At 40.9% G+C, this 22,828-nt stretch overlaps 1 protein-coding gene across 5 annotated transcripts in view; it reads right to left on the bottom strand.

Annotated features, from left to right (window-relative positions):
• The window catches only part of celsr1a (cadherin EGF LAG seven-pass G-type receptor 1a), a 115,806-nt gene that overhangs the window by 13,687 nt on the left and 79,291 nt on the right, over nucleotides 1–22,828 (bottom strand). For 4 of the 5 annotated variants that reach the window (XM_024285409.2, XM_024285401.2, XM_024285425.2 and 1 more), the window contains 19 exons: nucleotides 20,891–21,048; nucleotides 19,673–19,836; nucleotides 18,017–18,142; nucleotides 15,909–16,075; nucleotides 14,672–14,857; nucleotides 14,486–14,599; nucleotides 14,240–14,414; nucleotides 14,011–14,152; nucleotides 11,167–11,287; nucleotides 9,426–9,609; nucleotides 8,431–8,532; nucleotides 7,511–7,605; nucleotides 7,206–7,415; nucleotides 6,637–6,820; nucleotides 6,414–6,557; nucleotides 5,924–6,122; nucleotides 5,459–5,626; nucleotides 5,266–5,386; nucleotides 4,989–5,189 (listed from right to left, as the gene is read on the bottom strand). In XM_024285409.2, coding sequence (XP_024141177.1) covers nucleotides 4,989–5,189; nucleotides 5,266–5,386; nucleotides 5,459–5,626; nucleotides 5,924–6,122; nucleotides 6,414–6,557; nucleotides 6,637–6,820; nucleotides 7,206–7,415; nucleotides 7,511–7,605; nucleotides 8,431–8,532; nucleotides 9,426–9,609; nucleotides 11,167–11,287; nucleotides 14,011–14,152; nucleotides 14,240–14,414; nucleotides 14,486–14,599; nucleotides 14,672–14,857; nucleotides 15,909–16,075; nucleotides 18,017–18,142; nucleotides 19,673–19,836; nucleotides 20,891–21,048 — 2,961 coding nt within the window. The remainder of the gene's footprint in view (nucleotides 1–4,988; nucleotides 5,190–5,265; nucleotides 5,387–5,458; nucleotides 5,627–5,923; nucleotides 6,123–6,413; nucleotides 6,558–6,636; nucleotides 6,821–7,205; nucleotides 7,416–7,510; nucleotides 7,606–8,430; nucleotides 8,533–9,425; nucleotides 9,610–11,166; nucleotides 11,288–14,010; nucleotides 14,153–14,239; nucleotides 14,415–14,485; nucleotides 14,600–14,671; nucleotides 14,858–15,908; nucleotides 16,076–18,016; nucleotides 18,143–19,672; nucleotides 19,837–20,890; nucleotides 21,049–22,828) is intronic. The other variant, XM_024285419.2, reaches the window with a different exon arrangement.

The following is a 22,828-nucleotide window of genomic DNA, read 5'->3' as shown; positions in this document are numbered from 1 at the left end:
CATTAGGCAAAGGAATGGTGTCAGGTGGAGGAACGCCGTAAGGCAAAGGAACCCCATGAGGCAGAGCATTGCCGTGAGCCATTCTCCTAGAGCTTCAAACTGACTATACTTCAATGATTCTCTGTATGACAGCGTAGATCAGAGCCGCTGATAGAGAAACCGACTCTGACAGGATTATAAATTGCTCTGCATGCGGCCTTGGGCGCAGACACTAACAGCATTCCACTGGTCTGACAAACACACCTGAACTCCGGTTGAAACCCAAACCTGCACGCAAACAAACACATTTATTCACCTACAAAAATAGATCAAATCCTCCCAACTTTAAGAATATATTGCAGTTTTCTACGTCTACACAGATCTGTTGATTCTAGTCGTCACTCAGAGAAAACTGATTAAGTCTTATAATTATCTTAAATTCTAGAAATTGTTTCAAATGAAATCCATTCATGGTGTTTAACCCCCTTTGTGGCTGTTGCCCCTACCTTGACTCAAACAGGTGGGCCTGTTGGGGCGTAACAATATTAACATTTTCCAACGGATCGATTTTTGAAGCGGATCTGAACAAAAAAAGGAAGTGATTTGATTTATGAGTGAGAAGAAAACGCCCACATCTAAAATAAAAAGATGAATCACTAAGACTGCTTGTAAATGCAAACGTGGTGTAATGAGGAGATGTTAGTCAGGTCATGTTACCTCATCCTAAAGCAGCAGCTGCACCTGCAGAAGAACATTCCTGATGCTTCTCTCGAGTCAGTGTGAAAGCAAACTGAACCAAAAAGGTGAATTTTTTTGGCTTTTTTTGCTCGTTTGATCCGAGTATTTAGATTTTCTCTAATGATTAAAAACCCTTAAATCCTTTCTGTCACTTTCATGTGGGAAGAAAGGATACGTTTATCTTGTTTGAAAGCTTTGCTGTTGACAATTGATCGTAAATAACGACCAAACTGCTGTTGAAGCCAAGAGGAAGACTTGAAGATCTTCTATGAACTTCTCTGATTCCTTTCCAGAGGTGGAAGGAGCAGCTGGGTGACCGCAGGAGGCTGAGGACTTGGCTGATGTCACCTCTGCTGAAGTCTCTAATTCTCGTTCACACCGCTCTTGACAACGCGTGTTCAAGTAGCCACTTCCATTTAAAAGTCTATGTACAAGTACAATTAAAACTCTTGCGCTTACTTTCGGAGCCTATTTTCAGACACGACGTAAAAAATGTGTGGCCTTTGAACTTGTGTTGAAAGTCGGGGTGCATGGTAGGTTGTAGACAGGTGCGACCGCTTCTGAAGGGGAGTGCAGCCACCTTGTGTGGTCACCTGAAGGGACGTCACAAAAATGGAACGTACGATTGTCTTTTGTGCAATAAGAGTATCACCAAGTATTTGTAAGACAAATGCAAGTTGTACACACCAATGGCGTACAGGTGATACTGTAATACGGTGCCTTTACAACCAAACTCCAATCGTTAGTAAGTGTGCGTACTGGCTCCTTACTGACCGAGCGCAAATCTCACACAGAGCAGATGATATGCCAACATGTTCTCATTCCACACATATTGACGTTTGGTTGAAGTGAAATTAAACAGGGAAGTGACTCCACCCACAGCCGAAATGTGAAAATCCAGTCAGAGGGGTGGGGCTTGGGGGCAGGAATGTTTGTTTAGTCGACAAATCAACGACTAATCGACTATTAAAATAGTCAACGACTAATTTAATAGTCGGTTAGTCGTTACTTTATATTGTATGGAGTCAGAATGTAATAAAGTTGAAAGTTATAGTGATATTATGCTAGCTTTTTGGACTATTTTGGCATTTATTAAGGTTTTTTTAGGCTATTTTAGAGTTTGGCTAATTTTTCAGCTACATGCTATCTGTTTCGGCTTACCTGGGCTTTTTTTGGTTTTTAGGCTGTTTTGGAATTTAGTCAATTCTTCAGATGCATGCTAGCTGTTTTGGCTAACTTAAGCTTTTCGTTGTTGTTTAGGCCATTTTGGAGTTTAGCTAATATTTCAGCTACATGCTAGCTGTTTTGGCTAACCTAGGCTTTTTTTAAGATGGCCTTTAACTATTTTTTTAATTTGGCCTTTAACTAATATTTTATCTGGCTATCAGCATCTTCAGCTATCGTCACTAGCATTTTTTGCGGCTAAATTCAGCTTACATTCTATCTACAATAATGATAGTGTGAATATATCTAGTTTTTAATCAGTTTAAAGCTAATGATGGTTAAGATGTGTGTTTTATATCCACTTTGCGCATGACCTGATTAGTCAACAAAATAATCAGTGATTAGTCGACTATCAAAATAATCGTTTGTGGCAGCCCTACTGCAGATCATGACGTAAAACTTCTGAAACTGGTTTGACCAATCACAAAATTTAAATGTAATACCTTGTTTCAACTTGTAGGGGGCAGCACAAAGACAGTTTTTGACTATTTTTTCTTAAGAATTATACAATTTTATTTGAATTTATAAAAAAAAAATGACAATGACTAACACTTTTAAATCCACATTTATAGAAGTAAAGACAAAACAAAGGTGATTTAAGGTTTGGTTACCCTTTAAGGACCCTTCCGCATCACTTTTTGATGCTTTGGGTTCCCAACTCGTCGTTTTTGATATGCTGACTGTTCATTAAATCAAGGGTCCTCAACCCTCAGGACACAGTACCCGATGTGGTACCACACGCGGACTGGTCCTCAGGACACAGACGGTAATCCAGTACTGGACGCAGGTACCAGAGGCTATACAGGACTGCGGTATCAGATGCTGTACCCGACGCGATTGGGGCTGGGATGTGTTATCGGACGCAAACTGGTACCAGGTTAGGGTTCCGGTACTCCACGTCCCGGTACTGGACCAGTTCCGTTTCACGATCCTGAGGTTGGGACCCGTGATTTAATGAGACCAGCCAGCACGTCTAGAAACAACAAGTTAAGGACACCCAAAATGTCAATTGTTGGTGCAGAGGAGTCCCTAACCAAATGTCCATATGTGACGACTTAATTATGAGAATGTGTTGAATACAAAGCTGCCCACATAAACTGCATTCTAATTGGACAGTCCACAGGATTTGTGGGGGTCAAAAAAAGAAAAATCTGCACTATTGTCTCGCCTACTTCACCCCTACTTACCTGTGCGTATTGTTTGTGTTCACTACAACCTGACACCTGCAGCATGCCCCTAGAAACAAACATTTTCACTTTACATCTTGGTCCACTGCCTTAATATATCCAGCAGGCCACCTGCTCCCATACAGATTTTTCACTTACAGACAGCCCATATCCACTCCTAAAGGCAGTTGTAGCTACGACTTTTGGGATACAACTATTCTGGATTTAGTCATTTTGGCTTGAAGCGAAAACCCAACAAATAATTTGTGATACAACAGGAAACGCATGGATGCAGGAAAGTTTCCCCAACATTTCTTTGAGGCTTCCTATTTGGATCCCTTCAAATAAATTAGCAGATTAATTATGTTGATGTTTCTACGCTGCAAGCAATTGTGAGATCCGTCCGTGTTTAGGTTAAACGTTTGCATGCCTCTGCAGAGAATACCCGTCTGAGCACGCCTCCATAGCAGCGTGCATGTGAGATTCATCGTTTGAACAAGCAGACTTCAAAGACATCTACTGATCCCTACTACATGAGTGCATGATGAACGTTCTGCATTCAGTCCAACACCGAGTTAGATTTTGCTGCCAGTGGCTCTTCTTCTTTCTCACCTATAATCCAACACAAACAAGAGCTGAATGCTTTTTTTCTACGATTCTAAAGCCACATTCATCAGTTTGGCATTTTCCAAGCAATTAACTATCATTAAGTGCTCATCAGATGTTAAAAAACTCTCATGAAGCTGCTGTCAGAGCGAGGAGATCTCATGAAGGCTCAATAAGATCTTAGAATACTTGGCAGCTCTGCCAAAATCCATCCAGGGAAGATCAGGGTGAGTTGTTCTGGATTAAAATAAAGCTTTTTACCTTCAGAAAAGTTTGTGGTAAACAACAAACATTTAAAATCGCACTAAGAATATTGAGTTTTCATAAATACTAATTGACTTATTTTACTGGAGGTGTCAAAAATGGCACCTGGGGCTGCATTTATTGAAATACTTGAGACTAAAAGTTGCTGCTGCAGGCAAAGTTTTCAAATACTTGCAGATTACTTTTAGATTATTCTCCATCCATTATGACTCTTTCACCTCTCCATTAGACGGATAAAAATGTTTTAACTTATAAAAATGTTTGTGTTTTTTAGGACTTAAAGACGCATTAAGCAAAACAAAACAGCCAGATAACTCTAGTGAACTAATTGACCAACAGTTGAATTACGAGGCTCCTGACTACAGTACCCATAATGCTCCAACGATCCTTTAAGCAGTGCAGCTTTGTAGTTCACAAAAGTCGATTCGATAGATTTTTGAGCGCTTTGTACCACAGAAAAGAAACACAACCAAAATTTCACCTTAAGATGTCTAAAAATAATAATCTCAAGGATTTTAACAGTCCTTTAATTAACTAATTTTGTTTTTTAGATTATGATTTTCTAGTTGAGATTCCTCACAAATGGTAAAATAAACTGTTTATGTATTTTTTAATCACTGCTGACATTAAACCACCAACTAGCACATTTGCTGAATTGAGATGATCCAATAAGGTCTTTTATTTTGAAAGGAAGTCATGTAAAGCTCTATGACGACTTCATATTTGGAAAAAAAAAGCTATTTCATTTTTATTTTTGCGTTTCATTTAAGTAAAAAAAAAAAATAGTTCATTTATATTTGTCACAACAGCAACAATAACACAAATCAGTGTCTTGTATTTCTCTGGGGTGATGAAATCAAACCAAATGGCTCTTTAAATTTTGAAGAATAAAGGGATGCCAAGAGGATTCCAGGATCTGACTGTACCGATTTCTTTCTTGTCAGACGTATTAGCGCCTGTTTGATTCCCCCTCAAAAGTGTAGTGTGAAAAGGTCCCGAGGACACACTGACCATGTTGTCGGTTTGGTTGATGCCCAGCAGGAAGACCAGCTCCGAGAAGAAGAGTGTGGCCACCAGGTTCCGGTGAATGGCGAGGAGGTTGGAGTGAAGGCGTCGCAGGAGGCACAGTAGGAGGAAGGTGAGGAGGAGGAGGACCAGGGACACCAGCACTGTGGTGTAGGTGACGATTTTCAGAGGGAGGAAGTCTCCGCGCTGCAAAAGAGGAGATCAGGTGAGGACGGGGGAAGAGAGGGGGCGGGGTTTACCCAGAACCCGGAGGCTTTCTGACCTCTCTCTTGGAGATGTCCATGAGCACAGCGAAGCTGGTCATGTGGTTGCACTGGCAGCTGATGTGGCTGTTGTTGCGGTTGAGCACCTCGCAGCCTTTCGAGGACCAGCCACCCCCGTTCCTGAAAAACGCACATTCGGGAATGAGAAAAGCCGACGTTTCTGCATAAAAGGGAACTTCAGAACCAACTGACGTGATGGAGTGGTCCCAGAAGACGCAGACGGGCTTCGTCCGCTCCTCTGTCTCCAGAAGGGTGTACTGCAGAGTGATGGGGGGGTCCAGGACGGGAGGCAGGGGAGCGTCCTCAGTGTGGACGGTGGCGCTCACAATGGCCGTGTTTATCACCGGACGGCTGGGAAGTCTGCAGGCAAAACAAAAATACAACCTTTTGAATTTGTTTAACCTTTTAAGGTTTTTCTTTAAATCAAAATCAAATTAAGTCTTGGAAAACACATTTGTGTTAATTCTCCTAATAAGTCGTTCTAAGATATAGTTACTCAACTGATTCTTCAAAAAGATCTAATAGAAGCTGATTTTATTGTTAAGGTGTTTGTTTTTACCGTTTTTGTAAGTTTTATTAAATAAATCAGCACTATCCGTAATGTTTTTTTAATCAGGAATCCACTTAAAAACAGGTGTGGGGGTTTGTCCGGGATACCTGAGGCTTCTGCGGTCGGGGTCATATCTCTCTGGAAGCAGCTGTCCCAATGACTTGTACACGATCACCACAGCTACAGGTAGAGGGGCAGGCGGCTCCAGGTGGCGCCTTTTCCTGTTGGACACTGTGTGCTCCTCCTCCTCCTCCTCCTGAGGGGGCGTGGTCTCAGCAGGAGGAGCAGGAGTGACCTCCCCTGTGCCTAAAAGAGGGAAGATGACACTTAAAACTGTTGGAACAGTTTGATTTGTTGCTAAATTGAAAGCTAGTTAGGTTAAAATGTTATTTTTCATAACAGGAAAAAAGCTTCAAATTAAAATGTCTTTTATTTTGAAATTACCAAACATTTTTGGGGGATTTTTTTTTTTTTTAAGTTAACCTTTTTTTCTTATTATTTTTGTCATTTTTCCACTTCTCCAAGCCAAAAGTGTCTGGTGGGATAATGTGGGTTTTCTGGAGTTTATGAATCTGACAGCTGAGCAGACGCTCCTACCTTTCTGGACCTGAGTGTGAGCGTTAAACCTGGGGAATCGAACGGAGGAGCCGAGCTCCTTGGGGAAGGACTCCTGGATGTCCTGGAAGCGCGGTAAGGTGGCCCTCAGTGGGTCGGACACATCCAGGTAGTCCACAGTTAGAACTGAAACAGACAAGAGAGGACGGACACAGAAACGTGAGACCCCACACGTACCTGCACACAGGTGCTTTGAAGCACTTACTCATGTTGTCGGTGACGATGGTGAAGGGCTTCAGGTAGGTCTTCCTGACGTTTTGTGCCAGCGTGTTGGCGTACTCCTCAAAGCTGCGGAGCAGACGAGCGGTGCCCCCGTCCGACCTCTGGATCTGGTCCCAGTGCTCCTTGGTGTTTGGATCCAGAATGGCGCTCCCCGCTCGCACCAAGTTCTGGAAAAACGATAAACTTTACTCTGTTTTCACAGCTTTAAAATCACTAAATCAGATCAGAAACGGTAGATGGCGACCAAGAACCAGTAGGGGGCAGTGTTGACCACTAAAACAAATTCTCAAAGATGCATATTTAGATATAATCTGGAATATTTGATATTGTTTTTAATTGAAAGACCACTGTAATGAAAATAGTGTTTGACATTTTTCTAATAATGGAGGACATATATAAGAAAATTCAGCTTAAAATTTGACTCTGTGAATCAAAAACAGGAAAAAATTCAGTTTGAAAATGACAAATTATAAGAAAATGACAGGTTTTATCAAAAGATGATCAAAGTGGGACTTTATAGAAGTTCAACATTTTAACATATTTGTTCCAAACCTCGTTAAACTCTGCGTCCTTCATGGCGGTGAGCTCGAATCCAGCCTGTCGACTCTCGTACTGCAGCACCTTGTTCAGCAGCAGCGCCGCCGTCTTTACATCGTTGCCATAGTAATGCGGCGTGCTGTTGGTGGCGTCGCGGAGCAGGCGGACAATCTTCTTGGAGTGTTCGCTGTCCATGCGGGAGACGTTCCGATGCAGACCGTCCATCTTTTAATGAAACAATGAGGGATGAAACTCAAACGGATACTTAAATATTCCTGTAAAAGCTTTTATTTTTTGGAGTGTTTATGCTAATTATTCACCAGCTTCCTGAGATGAGAAAAGGTGTCTGTGGTGCAGTTGAACAGTTCAGGGGATAACCAGCCCTTTTCATCGTTACAGTGACGAATAGCTTTACCTGAAACAGAGAAAATCGACGACAAGCACAAAAAATTAAGTCTTTTCAGGTACTGTATTTTCTGTAAAATAAGTCACTTTTTTCAAAGTTTACCCAGGGATGTGACTTATATATGTTTTTTAATGCATTTTTTGGGCTACTCTGTAAAAATACGATAATAACGAGCAACATTTTATTTAGAGCTAGTCCGAGTTTTTGTTCAAATCAACTAAAATGTTCTTGTCTTTTACAACGATAAACATTATGCAGTTTATTTGTCTACAAACCATTTAACTTTATTACTATCATCCTTAGTTGCTATTATTTATTTTGTTTGTGTATTAAGTTATTCACAACTTCACAAAATTAAAAAAAATTGCATTTAAGATACTAGCTCATTATGATGATAATAAATGGGTCGTCAAGGTAACATTAACCTTTGAGAAAGTAACCAAGAACTTGTCTTACTAGTAATAGATCAAGGGACTGTTGGTGTGGAGCAACCCCCCCCCCCCTCCTGTTGCTGAGAGCTCCTCTCTGTTTACACACTCTTCTGCTAGCTTAAATTGTGTTTTATTGATTTTCAGAGCATGGCATTATCAGCTTAGTGCAGACTACGTCCTTTATGAACACAATAAAGAGTATAGGTCCTAGTATTGAACCTTGTGGCACACCTCGATAATGTTTACAGTGTTAAAGTTAGAGAAGGCACGCGTAAAGCTAAAGGTAGAATGATGATGATTAAAGTTTCATTCAAAATTGAGGACATTTAAAGTCCATTCAGAGGCGATGGTGTTCGAATGTTTTCTTAAGCAACAGAAGGTAAGAAAAACCAAAAAAACTCACCGATGGACCCTCTGGGACAATCCATTGCAGCTGGAAGTCCAAACTTGGTCTTGGGCCACCAAATACCAGCATCAAACGCCTTGGGACAGCCCTCGTACACCACTGAGGAGAAGAAGGGAGCAGGTGAGGTTAGTTTGTGATGGTTACCATCTAAAGCCTTAGTCCAAAGCAACTGTACGGGGTATGGGAGTTGGGATTTTATGGTTGTTTGGACCCATAGGGGGTCGTAGAGGGGAGTGGCTGCATCTTAAAGGAAGCACAGGTGTGTTTTGCAGTTCCCTTCAGGCTTACCTCATGATAAACCATAAAAATGGAATGTAGAATTGTTCTTTTTGCCCCCAGACACCCTGTATCCACCCGTAGGGGGAGTTGAGACTAAGGGCTAAAGTTTCTAAAGTGACATGTCGTGACCGTACAAATTTGATCTGTGATGAAGAATAAATCCATAAATTAGATTTCCTCTAAAATGTATGGAAGGCCATTGATATTTTATCAATAGAAGTTTGGGTATTTGGTGCGATAGATCATACGTCTTTGCCAGAGCGGCTCACACCAGAGTGATCCATTCAATGTATATGTAATGATTACATAAAAAAAAAAAAAAATGAGACAGCTGTTAAGGACTTGTGTTAAAAGTCCAATCACGCCTCTGTAGAGCTTCTTGACGGGTCAGATGGTAAGAACACTCCCATCCGTTTGTGACTTCCATTCATTTCAACTGAATTGTGCTCATCCAACGTGGCTGCCAAGTCCCCGCCGGCCTCTTCTGGTTGATTAGATGATGACAAAGACGCAAAGGCAGCGCCAGCAGATACAAGTGGCGGTATTTGTTTCCTCTTGGCACTTCCATTACTTCACAGCGGAGAGCATTTGGAGGCAGAAGAAATCCCGCTGTTCTCATTTGTCTTAATGACGCTAAGTATCCAAACAACTCCGTCGTTGATCTGCAGTTTCTTAGCAGGAAAAACGTGAGAAATCTCATTTCTTTCACGTACCCTGACATCCGGCCGGCGTGACTTCAGCAAAGGGGTTGTCGCATCGATTGCACTGACGGCCGATGACTCCTCCTTTACAGGGACACTGACCAGTGACGGGGTCACAGGTTCGAGACTCGGAGCCTTCATGGAAGCATTCACAGGGGTAGCACGTGTCGTCCCCCTCTGGACGGTAGTGATTATCCTGCAGGGATGAAGGAGGGGTGAGTGACAGAACACAAAAGGCAGTTTTAAGAGAAATTGTCTAAGGATTACAGCTATTTCTTACTATGTTTGTATGTATTTTTGATGAGCCTCACTGTTAGTGAAACTCGGAGAACCTTTGGGGTTCACGCTTCATTTCTATTGAAAGAAACGTCGACTGGAAACCCATCTATGACCATGGCAACGGCTAGAATCTCATCAAAATGCAAAACTCTGCTTCAAGTCTTTATGTTATTCCATCAGTTACAATAGCAGTAGATTAAAAAAAATATGAAACACAACATTCCCATTCGTATCATATTTAATCCCTGCATTTCTCCTATCTCCTTACCATGATCCAAACTTTCCTTAAAAACTCATCATGTATAAATTGGTCAATGTTTTCTGCCCTGTAGTGCATCATCCTTCCACTAGGGGCAGTAGAATGGCTTTTAATGCTCATTTAAAAATGGCCGCTTCTGTGAAATCTCAAAAACACTTTTGGCAGGAAAAATTTTAGATGTGTTTTGGTGAGAATAATTCATCTATCCTTATTTTTTTCAATGGCTATTTTATGTGTTCAAATGACGCAAAATTTGTTAATAATTAATTCTTTATGATACAGTTAGACCAGGGGCCTGCAACCTGAGGCTTCGGAGCCACATGTAGCTCTTTTACCCCTCCATCGTGGCTCTTTGGTTTAAGTAAATATTCAACGAGGATCCTAACAATGGTAGCTGTAATTCTCCATCAATCCTTTGTAGTTTATCAATGTCATACTGACACATTTGGACTTAATTTTGACCTTCATTTATCAGAGAAAATCAATTTATAGTCAGTAACCAGAATTAAAGCTGCATTAATTTATAATCCATTGGATTAAAAAGCAGATTTTCTGAACAAGTTCAAGGATTTGAAGTGTTTCATGGTTTTAATATAAGGTAGGGGTCACTTAATTAGCTCTGATTTAATTTTTGTCAGTTAGGTGTATGAATTGGTGGCTGAAATGCACCAGAAACAGATTTTTTTAAATCATCGATGACTTTACCTTTCCTACTGCATTGGCTGCATTGACATGATCCTATGGATGTCTTTTATTTTGAAAGGCAGTCATGCAAATCTATGTCAAAAGTTATAAACTAATTCATATTTTTTTAAAAGCAATTATCTCTTAATGTTTATGTTTTATTTATGCAAAAAAACACAATAGCTTATTTAAATGTATCGTGTCAGTAGCAAAACATAAATCAGAAAACAGAATCTTATTTTTTCTAAAGGCTGAATGAAGACTTTGTGGCTCCTGCTGGGTTTTCGTTGGTGAGAAACTGACTCGAATGGCTCTTTAAATGTTAAGTTAGACAATGTTAAAAATGTGTGGATCACTTTTGCATTGATGAAGAGGAGACAGACCTCAAGAATAAGTCTGTTTCCAGAATTCTTACCAAAAAAACTACTATATAAAGTCAAAAGAAAATGGTTGCAAAATATTTTTTTGTATGAAAACTTAGAAAAAGCAGACACTGGTGACTCATAAGTGATTCAGAAACTGTGCGGTCACCTTGCAGCGACACTCTCCGGTGGTTTTGTTGCAGTCTTTGTGAAAGCCTCTGCTTGTATCACAGTTGCAGGGCCCACACACGGGGCTGCTCCACCAACCCGACGGGCACGGCTTCTCCACTCTGGGAAAAAAAAGGGGGAAACAAATTTAAAAAAAGGGAAAGGTAACCCCCTTCTTTTTCTTTTGTAGCGTAGGCTATTGTGTCCTTCATAACCAATATAAACAAAGTTTAAAGACCCACTCTGATCTTCTTTTGATCTATTTTGAGCGTTCCCAGAGGTGTCTTATTTATGATTATGCCATTTATGGCTTAAATATAAAAGTCTTTGTAGCTAATTTGGAGCTTAACCCTCTCAGTTAGAATTTTTAAAGTATTTTTATTCATCTTTTTCTAAAATCTTTTAGAAAAAAAAGTTAAATCTTTAACATTTAACATCCATGTAATACTATGGTATTTGTAGGTATAACTGTAAACAATTTAAATGTGGAATTTCTTCCAGAGAGATATGACCCAGACCGCAGAAGCCTCAAGTATCCCGGACAAACCCCCATACCCATGTTTCCATTGTACATTCTTTAGCAGTACCGATAGTCCTGACTTTGTAGTATTCATGATGTACTGGGTGTTCCTTTATTTCTATAGGTTGATTGATCACAAAGATGTCTCTGAATTGAGAATAGTGTAAGTCACTGAACTCAACATCAATCATTACAGGATCTAGCTTCCCATCAAATCTATGAGTGGTTATTTATGACCTCATCACCAGAAAAATGCCACAAGACATGTTAAAACCAGAATCATTGGAGTCTCTAAATTGTGTTTTTTACATGTTGCCAACTTGCTCAAACAAACAGCTGATAATCTGGTCGGATCATCTCCTTTCTAGAGTAAACTTCCTCTATTCTCTAAAAAAAAAAAGCTGTTATGTGATCTGATAGGGGACAAGTGGCAAAATGAGGGCAGCAGACAAAACACCTTTGCAGGATTATTCATGCACGGCGGGGGAATCCCACATCCTGCGCGAGGCGAGGCGGGATGCCTGTCGTGGGGATCAGGGTTCAGGAGGAAGAGACAGATTCTCAGTCGAGGGTGGTTAATTTGTATAAACTTTTTACATCCGCGCATGGCAGATTCCTGGATTCCCTCAGTGGATTTTGTTTCCAGCTTCACACAGTCATTCTCAGATTAGGGAGTAATTGAGCAGCTCCAGTGAGTTGGTAGCTTCACAAGTGAATAGGAACTACTCAAATCTAAAGTCTTACTCAAGTGTTGGAGGTTTTTGGGTTGTCCAGGTCCGTAGAGGGTCATAGAGAGGAGTGGTCGAATTGATTGGGTTTGTCTTTCCTTGAATGAATACATTAAAAAGCCGTACGATGCTCCTATATCTCAGTGATTTTACTCTTACTCTTACTAATCCTTGCACATCGTCTGCAGCATATCCGTTAAAAACATTTTCACTCTACAAGCATCTACGCCGTAGACGGAGTGGTCTACAACCTTGATATTTAATGCATGCCACCTGCATACAAGTTTCCCCATCCATCTGTCTTCTTCTGCTCATCCGGTACCGGGTCGTGGGGGCAGCAGTCTAAGCAAAGATGCTCAGAATTCCCTCTCGCCGGTCACTTCCTCCAGCTCCTCTGGGGCGACCCCGAGGGTTTTCCAGGCCAGCCGAGAGACCTAGTCTCTCCAGCGTGTCCTGGGTCTTCCCAGTGGGACATGCCCGGAACACCTCTCCAGGAAGACATCCAGGAAGCATCCTGACCAGATGTCCGAGCCACCTCAACTGGCTCCTCTCAATGTGGAGGAGAAGCAGCTCTACTCCGCGCTCTCTCCAGGTTACCTTATCTCTAAGGGAGCGCCCAGCCACCCTGCTAAGGAAACTTATTTCAGCCGCTTGTAGTCGGGATCTCGTTCTTTCCACCACGACCCAGAGCTTATGACATAGGTGAGTACTAGTACGAAGATCGACCGGTAAATTGGAAGCTTTGCCTTCTGGCTCAGATCTCTTCACCACAACGGACCGGTGCAGTGATAGCATGATGGCAGACGCCGCTCCAATCTGCCTGCTGATTCTCACTCTCATATGAACAAGACCCTAAGATATTTAAACTCCTTCACCTGAGGCAGGAGCACTCCACCCTCAGAAAGAGGGCAAACTACCTTTCTCTGGTCGACAGCTCAAATCTAGCCGTGGATACGGCTTAAAACAGATTATTACTGATGTTATGCACACAGATGTTAGGCATGTGTGGGGCGTCAACGTGGGTTTTTGAATGTGCTTTTGGTGCTCACACTGGTCTGTTGCTATACTAATACTAGCGAATGTACTCACAAAGGGTTGGTGCGAAATGTCAAACTGGTGCAAATCTCAAAAATCTTGTTCCAAGCTTTTTCTTTTACAGCTCTATTCCGGTATATGAAAGGCTTGGTGTCATATAATTCATATGCATATATGAATTTCTCTTCCATGATCATTTTCCTAAGCTTGGCCCCTCCTTGTTTTGAAAAGGACGCCAACCATTCATCACTACCGGATCACAGTCCCTGATTGGTCAGCAGATTTAATATTTTGTTCAATTGCCAAACGTTTTGTATGTACAACTCAAAAACAGACTTAAAAACTCGCCCAGCGACATGTGAACACCAGGGAATTCGGAAGCACATGTTTATTTTTTAATTAAAGCAGTTCCTTGAATGTTTCTGAGCTGGAGGCGAAGTCCATTTCCAATGTCAAGATAAATATAAGACCTTTGAAAATGTCTCCTGAAGGCAACATTGGGAATCCCCTCTCCTGAAAGCAGAGTACAAACATGTACACACATCATTGCACGGAGCCCTACTTGTTTTCGCAGTACTGTCCGTAGTAGTCCTGTCCGCATTCGCAGATGTACCCGTGGGAGGAGCTCGGTTTGCGAACACAAGTGGACACGTGTTCACAGGGGTTTAGCTGACACGCATCCATGCAGTCCTTACCGAAGTAGCCTACAGGACAGAGGGAGGGAACAATGACGCCTGAATCCAGCCGAACGGACGAGTGCGTCTGTTTCTGTATGCATGTGTGTGTGTTACCAGGGTTGCAGACGCAGGTGTGTGTGATCCAGTCGTCATGGCAGTGGCTGTTCTCGGGGCAGATGTTGGAGTCACAGGGGTCTGCTAGGTCGCAGCCATCTTCCACCCGAATCTTTAAGCCCTGAGCCATGTTCAGGTTAGCCACGTTGGTGGGCGTCTCACCCATTCGGACACCCTGCAGGAGAGCGTTGGGTTATGAAAATGAAAAACAGGACGAGAAACTTAAAAACGTGGTGGAAATATCACCTGTATGCAGCCAACAAATCCTCTTTTTACACGGTTTTTGTCTCCAGGCAGACCTCCAACATGAAGAGTCTGTAGCTTCAGACCTGGAAGGTCATTTCCGATCTCCACTGACTTCTGAAACGAACGATTGGAAGGTTTCAAAACAAAAGTCCTGCACATGAAGTGAAGCTGCAGTTTTGTCCAAACCTGGTACATGTCGTAGTCCAGAGACACTCCGGCCATGTATTTGATGTCCTTCCCGTCTTTGATGCTCCGCAGCTCCACCAGCAAATGGTGCCACTCACCATCACTGACGCGAACTTGAGGGAAACTCAACGACGCCAGCAGCTTCTGCCGAAGCAGAACTTCCATACGGACCTGTTGTTCACTCACCTGGACGTTCAAAAAGGAGAAAATTGTTCAGAAAAATGTTCCCTTTTGAGGCCCATTTCTACAGAAGCCTTAAAGGGTCACCAAACAGGGAAGTTGGAGGTTGACTCCGCCCACAAACAAATGTGAAAATCCAGTCAGAGGGGTGGGGGAGGGGAACAGAACTGTTATCATTACTGGAGCTGCAGATCATGACGTGGGACTTCTGAAACTCACATGGTTTGACCAATCACAAAATTCAACTGTAATGATTCAATTTAACCTGTAGGGGGCACCACACAGACAGTTTTGGACTATATTTTCAAGAAAAAATTTAAAAATCAAAAATTTTGCAATGGCCAACACACAGCACTTTTAAAGCCCCATTTATAGAGGTCAGCAGACAAAAAAAGTTGATTCATGATTTGGTTACCCTTTAAAGTCAAAGGTAAGTCATTTTAGAAATGTTGTTTGAGTGGGCATAAACAATAAACAACAACAAGTGTGATGTACCTGTTTGAAAACAAGATCGAAACTAATATTAATAAAACATAAATATGAAGATTAATATTATTCTAAAATTTTAAGCATATTTTTAGTGTTATTTATTATCTGTCTGTTGTTTTAATTGGAGCCATGGTAACAAGGTAATGTTCTCTTTGTGGGATCTATAAAGCTTTATTCTATTTGTAAAAATATATGTTTTACTTTTTACTAATAAAAGCACAATATTCAGATAAAGGAAAACTTTATAAACTTAAACTTTTTTTTCTTTCATTCCGAAATCTGATCAAGTGTTGCAGTTCCACCAATAACCACTAGAGGCTGGTTAAAAAAGGAGCAAGTTCTCACAAATAACATGCAAAAATGACACATTTACCTTAAAACGAACTATACCGTCTAATTTTAAAGGTATTTTCTGTGTATATTGATGTATTTTCTATTTGTTCAGCATACTGTAAAAGAAACAGAATCATTATTTTTTTTACTTTGTGACTAAATATTTTATCCAACAAGGATTCCCTTTTATGGACTTTAGAGTTCCAATTCCATTCTAAGAGTTTCTGCATCTCACCATGAGGTTGACAGTGGAGGATGGTCCAGCGTTGACCTGCATCAGAGTCCCAAAAGACTGTTTGGTGCGAAACATGAGGCCCATGTACCAAGGAACAGTCACTGTGATGTCTGGCTCAGTCCAGGACACGAAAGCCTGGCCATCGAAGAACTGAGGGGACGGCATCTCTGCAATGAAGCAACATGGGATAAATAAAATGAAGAAAACTGTTTTCTAGTTTTTATTGTTTATTTTGTTTTTGTAGCATTTTTTATCCTGATACACAAGTTACACAAATGTATGAGCTTTGAATTAATTAAGGGAGAAAACCCTTGAACAAAACAAGGGTCAGACTTCCAATGCTGTTCACACTAAATGTTTTTCCCTCCCCAGGGCAGTTTTTTAACTGAAGCCGAACAAGTTTACCCAGACATAGCCTGTAATTAAGAGTCAAAGCTTATATTTGTTTTTAGGAGCACGTTAACCCTAGTCTGCATTTTGCTAAACTTTGCCAATAAAGCAGAAAATAGTGACAAAGTCAGCCACACCTCAACCCATAAAGAAGCTCGTTCCTCACTAATGCAGCTAGCTTTGTCACAACTCTACTTTAAGATCAAATTGTCCAAATTCCCTCAATATTCCCTAAAAACTAGAATATACATGGGATTAACTAGTATTCTGGATTTTAGAAGAAATTCAGACACCAAACTCACTTTTTTTTATTAAACGCTGAATATGATGTCAGGATTTACCAAAGTAAAAACCTAATAAATATAAATATGGAAAGTTTTACGAAGACTAGTAATAGATTCACTGTCTTCTGATTATGAAAACCTGGATTTTTTATGAAAAATAACATTTTATTTTTTTTCCACATGAAAAATCATTTAAACGTAATATAGCAACAAATAACGCGATTTTGGGAAGTCTCGGCTGCTGATTTGACAAAGGAGTCGTGGATTCAACAATTACTGCTAAACAAGTCTGATTTGGTCTGTTTTATGTATTTTTAAAATTTCCCCAATTTGGCAACTCCAGATATATTACAAAAACTGGTTTGGTGAAGCTTTAAAACTGTAACTGTAGAACCAGAATCCAATTACTGGCTGCAAAAAGTAGCCTAAGAATTTGTTAAAAAAGGAAATAAATGTGATGTTGATGACCTGAAACAATAAGAAGAGGGATAATATGATAAAAAAACTCTATTTTACTTAAATTTAAGCGTATATATTGTATAAGGTTTTAAGTTTAAATCTATCTGACATGTCAACATGTTTATATTTAGCTGTATGACTCCATTTCTTTCATCGAGTTCTGCCACCTGATATCAGATCTGAATGAATCGGGGGACAAAGGAGGCTGGTGGGTGCCTCCTAGCGTGTTTTCATGCCAGTTTAAAGCTGTATTATTTTGGCACATCTCCTGTTTCACGCGTAGCATGAGTTTGTGGAGCCTCAAACCCGACCTGTCAACAAGCAGCGAAGCAACCAAAGCGTCTTCTCCAGCTCTCTGTGATTCAGATCAGAAACCGGATACTGGGCCTGGCACTTTTTAGGCTGACTACCTCATAGGTGAGAGGAAAATAAATTTACACATTGTTAGGAAGCTCTGCCCTGAAGGAAGACATCAATATTCTGACTCGAGAATGGAAAATATGAAACTCGGTGATGTTTTTGCGCTCTCTTCGTTAGTCAGTGTTTGAGTAAATCGTTAAGACTCCTTATTCACACAAATAAACTGTTTAATGGCTTACTGGGGATTTCTTTATTGTTCTTTTCATCCCTAAAGTCTGGATTTTGATGGATGAGTCTGTCTTTAAACTCCAAACCTGAGGTCATGTTCTGCAACTGCGACTTTCCATCTGTGACTCAAAGGAGCTGCTTCTCTTCTCATTTGATCCCACACATTTCCCTGGATGTGTTCTTGACACACATGCAGGAGGTAAACAAACGTGCCCGTGCAGAAGCAAACGAGTGGACTCACGCTCTTTGGGACAGCAGACACACCTGCGTGGATGTGTACGCACATGCAGTAAACATCCACTTTTTCTACTTTGTGACATGTTTTAGCCCGCACCCTCCACTTCCTCCTGTTCAAAGAAAAGAGGCTAAATAAAACACATTTCTTACCTTGCTCGCAGTTTTTGCCTCCATAACCAGTGGGGCATTCACAGCTGTGGGTGTTCCACTTGCTGACGCACACTCCTCCATTCACACACACGGCGTTGCTGCAAAAGTCTTTCTTTGCCGGACAGCCTGGAAGTTTCAGAACAATCGGTGTGGGAGAGGAGTTTGTAAAGCTTGAAATAAAGTATCCTCGGGAGTTTGAGGTAGGAAATGAAAGTAGGAAAATAAGAAACATCCTTTTAAAAGATAACTTTACATCCGTTAAGAACTGTAAATTTAACTTAAGGGTTTACCTTAAACTATGGTCACGAATGACAAAATGCCAGTTTTTCAGCAAAATCATCCAGCTGAGAATTCATGAAAACATTAAAATTTTATGACAATTTTTAACCATTGGGGAGTGGCACATATGGAGGCTGTGCAGTGGCAGCTGGGTAGCAGAAAGGTGGCAGCACAATAACTGACTGATAAGAGGGTCTTTAAGGTCCCCAAAATCCTCTGATGATTGGTTGATTTCAGACAGCTGCTCCCCGGCCATCCCACGCCACCGTCCGATTCTTTGAAAATGTACGTATGACCAAGGCCGAGTGCCTGTGCCGCTTCTCCAATGACTGGACAATCCCAGCCACAATTGGACCCCAGGTCACTATTCCCTCTAGTATTTTCTTGTGCGCTGAAAATGTGCCAGCATTCTAAGAGCACTAGATTGCGCGAACACACAATAAAACATCGTCTTGGGCTTCTTGATATGGACGGCCGGAAATATTTACTCATCGTCCAGTCAGAGCTGCTGCCAGCCGGTGACATGGTTACCACCACCCAGCTGTAGCCGATTTCATACAGGCGTCGCCTTCGCCTCACTGACCACCATCGCACTTCTGCCGTCTACATTCATGACCACACTAACGATTCTCCAAAAAATGGGCGGCGGCATGAAATCTTGAAGATTCTGCCATTGCCTCCCCATTGCACGGTGGCAGTTTTATAACCGTAGCATTAAAGTTGTTAACGAGAAACTGTTGCTAACTGTACTGATAACGTCACAGCTAATTATAGTGACAACTGTGAAATTAATGTTACAGTTAAATGTTGGTAACTATAAAGTTAATCAACTCCTGCTAGAATTCTAATGAAATAATGAAACTTCAAGTTTTACAAATTGGAATTCTTAAGAGTTCAGAAGAAAAAAGCCAGCGATTAGTTTGGAGTTAATAATTATAGGAAAACAATGAATTAAATAGTCAGAATGATTACAGAAATTGGTCATTTTACAATGGAGAAAGTTGCAATTCATAATAAAAAACTAATATTTTTATGTGAATTTTACAAGATCAGAGTCTAATTAAAAAAGACGTTATAGATCTGGGGTTTAAAAATAACTTTTTAAGAACAAATTTAGATATTTAGGGGAAAAAAAGTAAAAATCCTAAATTGCAGATATATTTAGAACTCTACAATTGATGAAAATGAAGTATTTTTGATTTTTTTAACATTTAAAATAATAATAAAAAAAGCACGCTTTGCACATTTTTCACGCTTTTTTGTTTAAAAATAGCAAATATACCTAAACTATTCATAAACCGATAGTGACCTTTAAAAATGGCCAATTCCTTCACCTGCTAAAACAGAAGAAATCCCATAAAGAAGCATTCGGCTTACCAGGTGTGGTGCCGTTGTTTGCAATAAAGCTGGCCATGTCGATCATCTTGCTGTCGATCTTCAGGTCCCTCATGCAGCCCACAAAGTTTCTGTTCCTCACAGGAAAGTCCTCTGGCAGGTTGGGGACTCCACCGAGGAGCAGCGGTCCGGTCAGGTCCAAAGATCTGCAGAAGATAGAGTCATTTTAGGAAAAACCAAACGACCACTCTTTTAAATTAGATTAAAATCATGAGGAACATATGTGAAAAATGTGAAATTTTGTTAGACGTCCACTGAGGTAAACTGCAAAATAATCATTATTTATGACAGTTTTTTTTTAAACAATTGCTTGCATCCTCATCACTGAGGCAGATTAAACACAACTGCTCACGTAGGAAGCTGCTTATGTGCAGACATCAAACACTAAGTTACCTAAAGAGGCTTAATGTGGCGCAATTCCATGAAAAAAAGCAAAGAAAAAAGGAAAGTTTAAGCTCCAGGCATGAAGGAGAAACTGTTGTTTAGCTGGAGGCAGTACAAAGTTTAGAGGAAACATTTCAAAATAAAATAAAACTTCAGTTTTTAAGCAACATTTATTTAAAAAAATGTCTCTTAATGAGTTAAAAATGGTGGTTCATCACATTTATTGTGTTTTTTATGTACTAGTTGAACAAATAAAAGTATCTCGTAAAGTTTAGCCAAAAGTTGACATTCAGGTCACCCCCAAGACACCTCAAGGCGCTTTACTCTGAAATTTACTAAATTACACGGCGGGTTAACGTACATCTGCGACAAATTTGAAGCGTCCTCTAAACGCCGTCAGCACCTGCGACCTGCGCAACGAGTTCATGGAAGAATGCGGCGGCGTGACCTTGCTCTTTGAAGCCTCCCTCCGTCCCCACCCTCTGCATACTCAATGTGCCCCGGCACGCTGATTCCGACAGGCTCATCACAAACTCTCACACAATAAAAATAAGAGCTGATTAGCGCGCGGTAAACACAAAGTAGATCCCTCTAAAGCCCGTGCTGAGATGAGCTCTTGCTGGTCTTAAGACCGCGTCTGACAGCAAGAAAGGCCAGAAAAATTAGCAGATTAGGAGATAAGCAGATGATAGTTGCCAGTTCTGTAAGCTCTTGTAATGAAGACAACTTGACGTTTGCCCCCCTCCCCTGACGTATTAACCCATTAGTTGGACTGGTGTCTTTGACTAAAGGTGAATGAAAAAAAAGAGTTCCTACTTCTTTTGTCCTGTCTGGGTTCCCTGCGCTGCACACGAGTAGTTGCCAATCTGCTTTCCAAAACGGATGGCCATAGAGATGTCGCAGTCGTCCACGGCAACCACCGCCACCTTTTCTGCAGAGGGTCCATGAGGGGTGCCCAGACGTCCGATGTTTGGCTGAAAAACAGAATAAAAGAAAAGATTTTACATTTAAACGATTATTGTCCTCCATTGCTGAGACTGCAGCGACCAACAGTTCTATTCTAAGACTAAACTAGAAACCCGGGTCCTCAAAAACCCTGACGGGGGAGCCCAGATACTTTTGGAAGAAACCTTTCTGAAGAAATTATTTTCTGACTTGGAGATCATTCAAAAATGCAAGTGGAACCAGGTGATATTCCCAATCAACTCCAATGGAGCTCTTTGAACCTTGTGCTATCTATCGTATGGGGTCCAGATGACCCCACCCTCGATGTGTGATCCCTCCCATGACAAAGATGGACAGGATTTCACGTTTGCCACAGAAAACGCAGTGTAGCCTCCCTTAGTCCCGCCCCTTTTTTTTGCATTTTTCATGAGTGGAGTCTGCCTCCAACTGTCCTGTTGCTACCCTTTAACACTGGAATAATTTTAATATTTTTCTAAAGTTCTCGAATAAATTCAGCAAAAGACGGGGACAAGCAGAGAGCTCGAATTTAGACCTCGGACGGAAACCAAAGGGTCACATGACCACAACTGTCCATCTTTTTCACATTCAACAATGAGAACCCAAAGCTCATGGTTGAGGAAGACGCAGTTTTAACTTTTTTACACAGCAACTGAACTTTATTTATAGTTATTTCTAAATTCCAGTCGGATTAATTTCTTACTTCATGCGATCTGAGCAGGTTTTTGCTCCGCCCGTGCTGGTCGAGGCTCCACAAACAACTGATTTTAGGCGTCTTAGAGGAACAGCGTACAAATCTATCCAGGCTTAATTTGACAAGAAATCCCTTTGTGCTCACGACTAATAACCGTAATTTAGGCTAATTCCTCCATCAAGGTCTACAACCGACAAACCTTGATCTGAGAAAATGTGGATCAGCTTAGAAAAAAAAAAGAAAAAAAAAAATCAGGCCAGTTGGCGTAACACTCAATCTGAGACTGAAGTTCTTTGAAAAGTTTCTGCAACAGGAGAGGCTTTGGAATCAGAAAAAAGAAAAGAGCGATGAGGAGTAATGCACTTTTTAAAACTTAGTGTATTTAGAAAAATTCCTGGTTTTATGTCAGCTTTTGACCAGATTGTTGTTATTCTCCTACTAAAGTTGTAACGGCCTTACAGTTCCTCACAGTTCCTTGTTTGTTTGTTTTTTTGCTTCTCTTGTAAGCGACTTAATCAGCTGAGAGTGACAGCTTGAGCGCATCAGGAGACTGAAGGGCTTTCACACTAAACAGATTATCTTAATATATATCCGATATAGTATATCCTTAATATATATCTTAATAACTGGTCTCTCTATTGAGTATTGCGCTCCGTTTTCCTAGTGTGTTCACTTGTTGCGACTCGTCCAGCTGTGTAGCGAGGTTTGGTTTGGAAAAATTGGGGGCTTGTCCGGGATTAGGTGCGTTTTTTGCATTTTCTTTTTCTCTCCACTATGGGCTTATATTTGCCTTGTGTTTCCACGACTTCCTTGGTTAGCATTTGAGTGTCCAGCTTTCTTTAGGCACCCGTTTGTTTTTTTTCCTTTTTTTTGTTTAATTAAGTTCTCCGTCAGGGGGAAGCATGCCGCGGCTGCTTTGGGATGCCCTTGCTTCCCTGGTCAAAGTTTCATGTGACAATTTCATAAAAAAAAATTAAAAAATAAAAAAACATAAAAAAAGATGGCTTTTTGTTGGTTTTATCTCCATAGCAACCATTTTGCGTTTAGGTCGCCTTGGGGTGGCGAACAGGTCAGTGTAATTTTTAGAAGAATCGGCG

This window comes from Oryzias melastigma, linkage group LG23 (genome assembly GCF_002922805.2).
Source record: "Oryzias melastigma strain HK-1 linkage group LG23, ASM292280v2, whole genome shotgun sequence".
NCBI classification, from domain to species: domain Eukaryota; kingdom Metazoa; phylum Chordata; class Actinopteri; order Beloniformes; family Adrianichthyidae; genus Oryzias; species Oryzias melastigma.
Note: the sequence above shows the minus strand (reverse complement) of the source record. Positions and strands in the feature narration are given on the sequence as shown.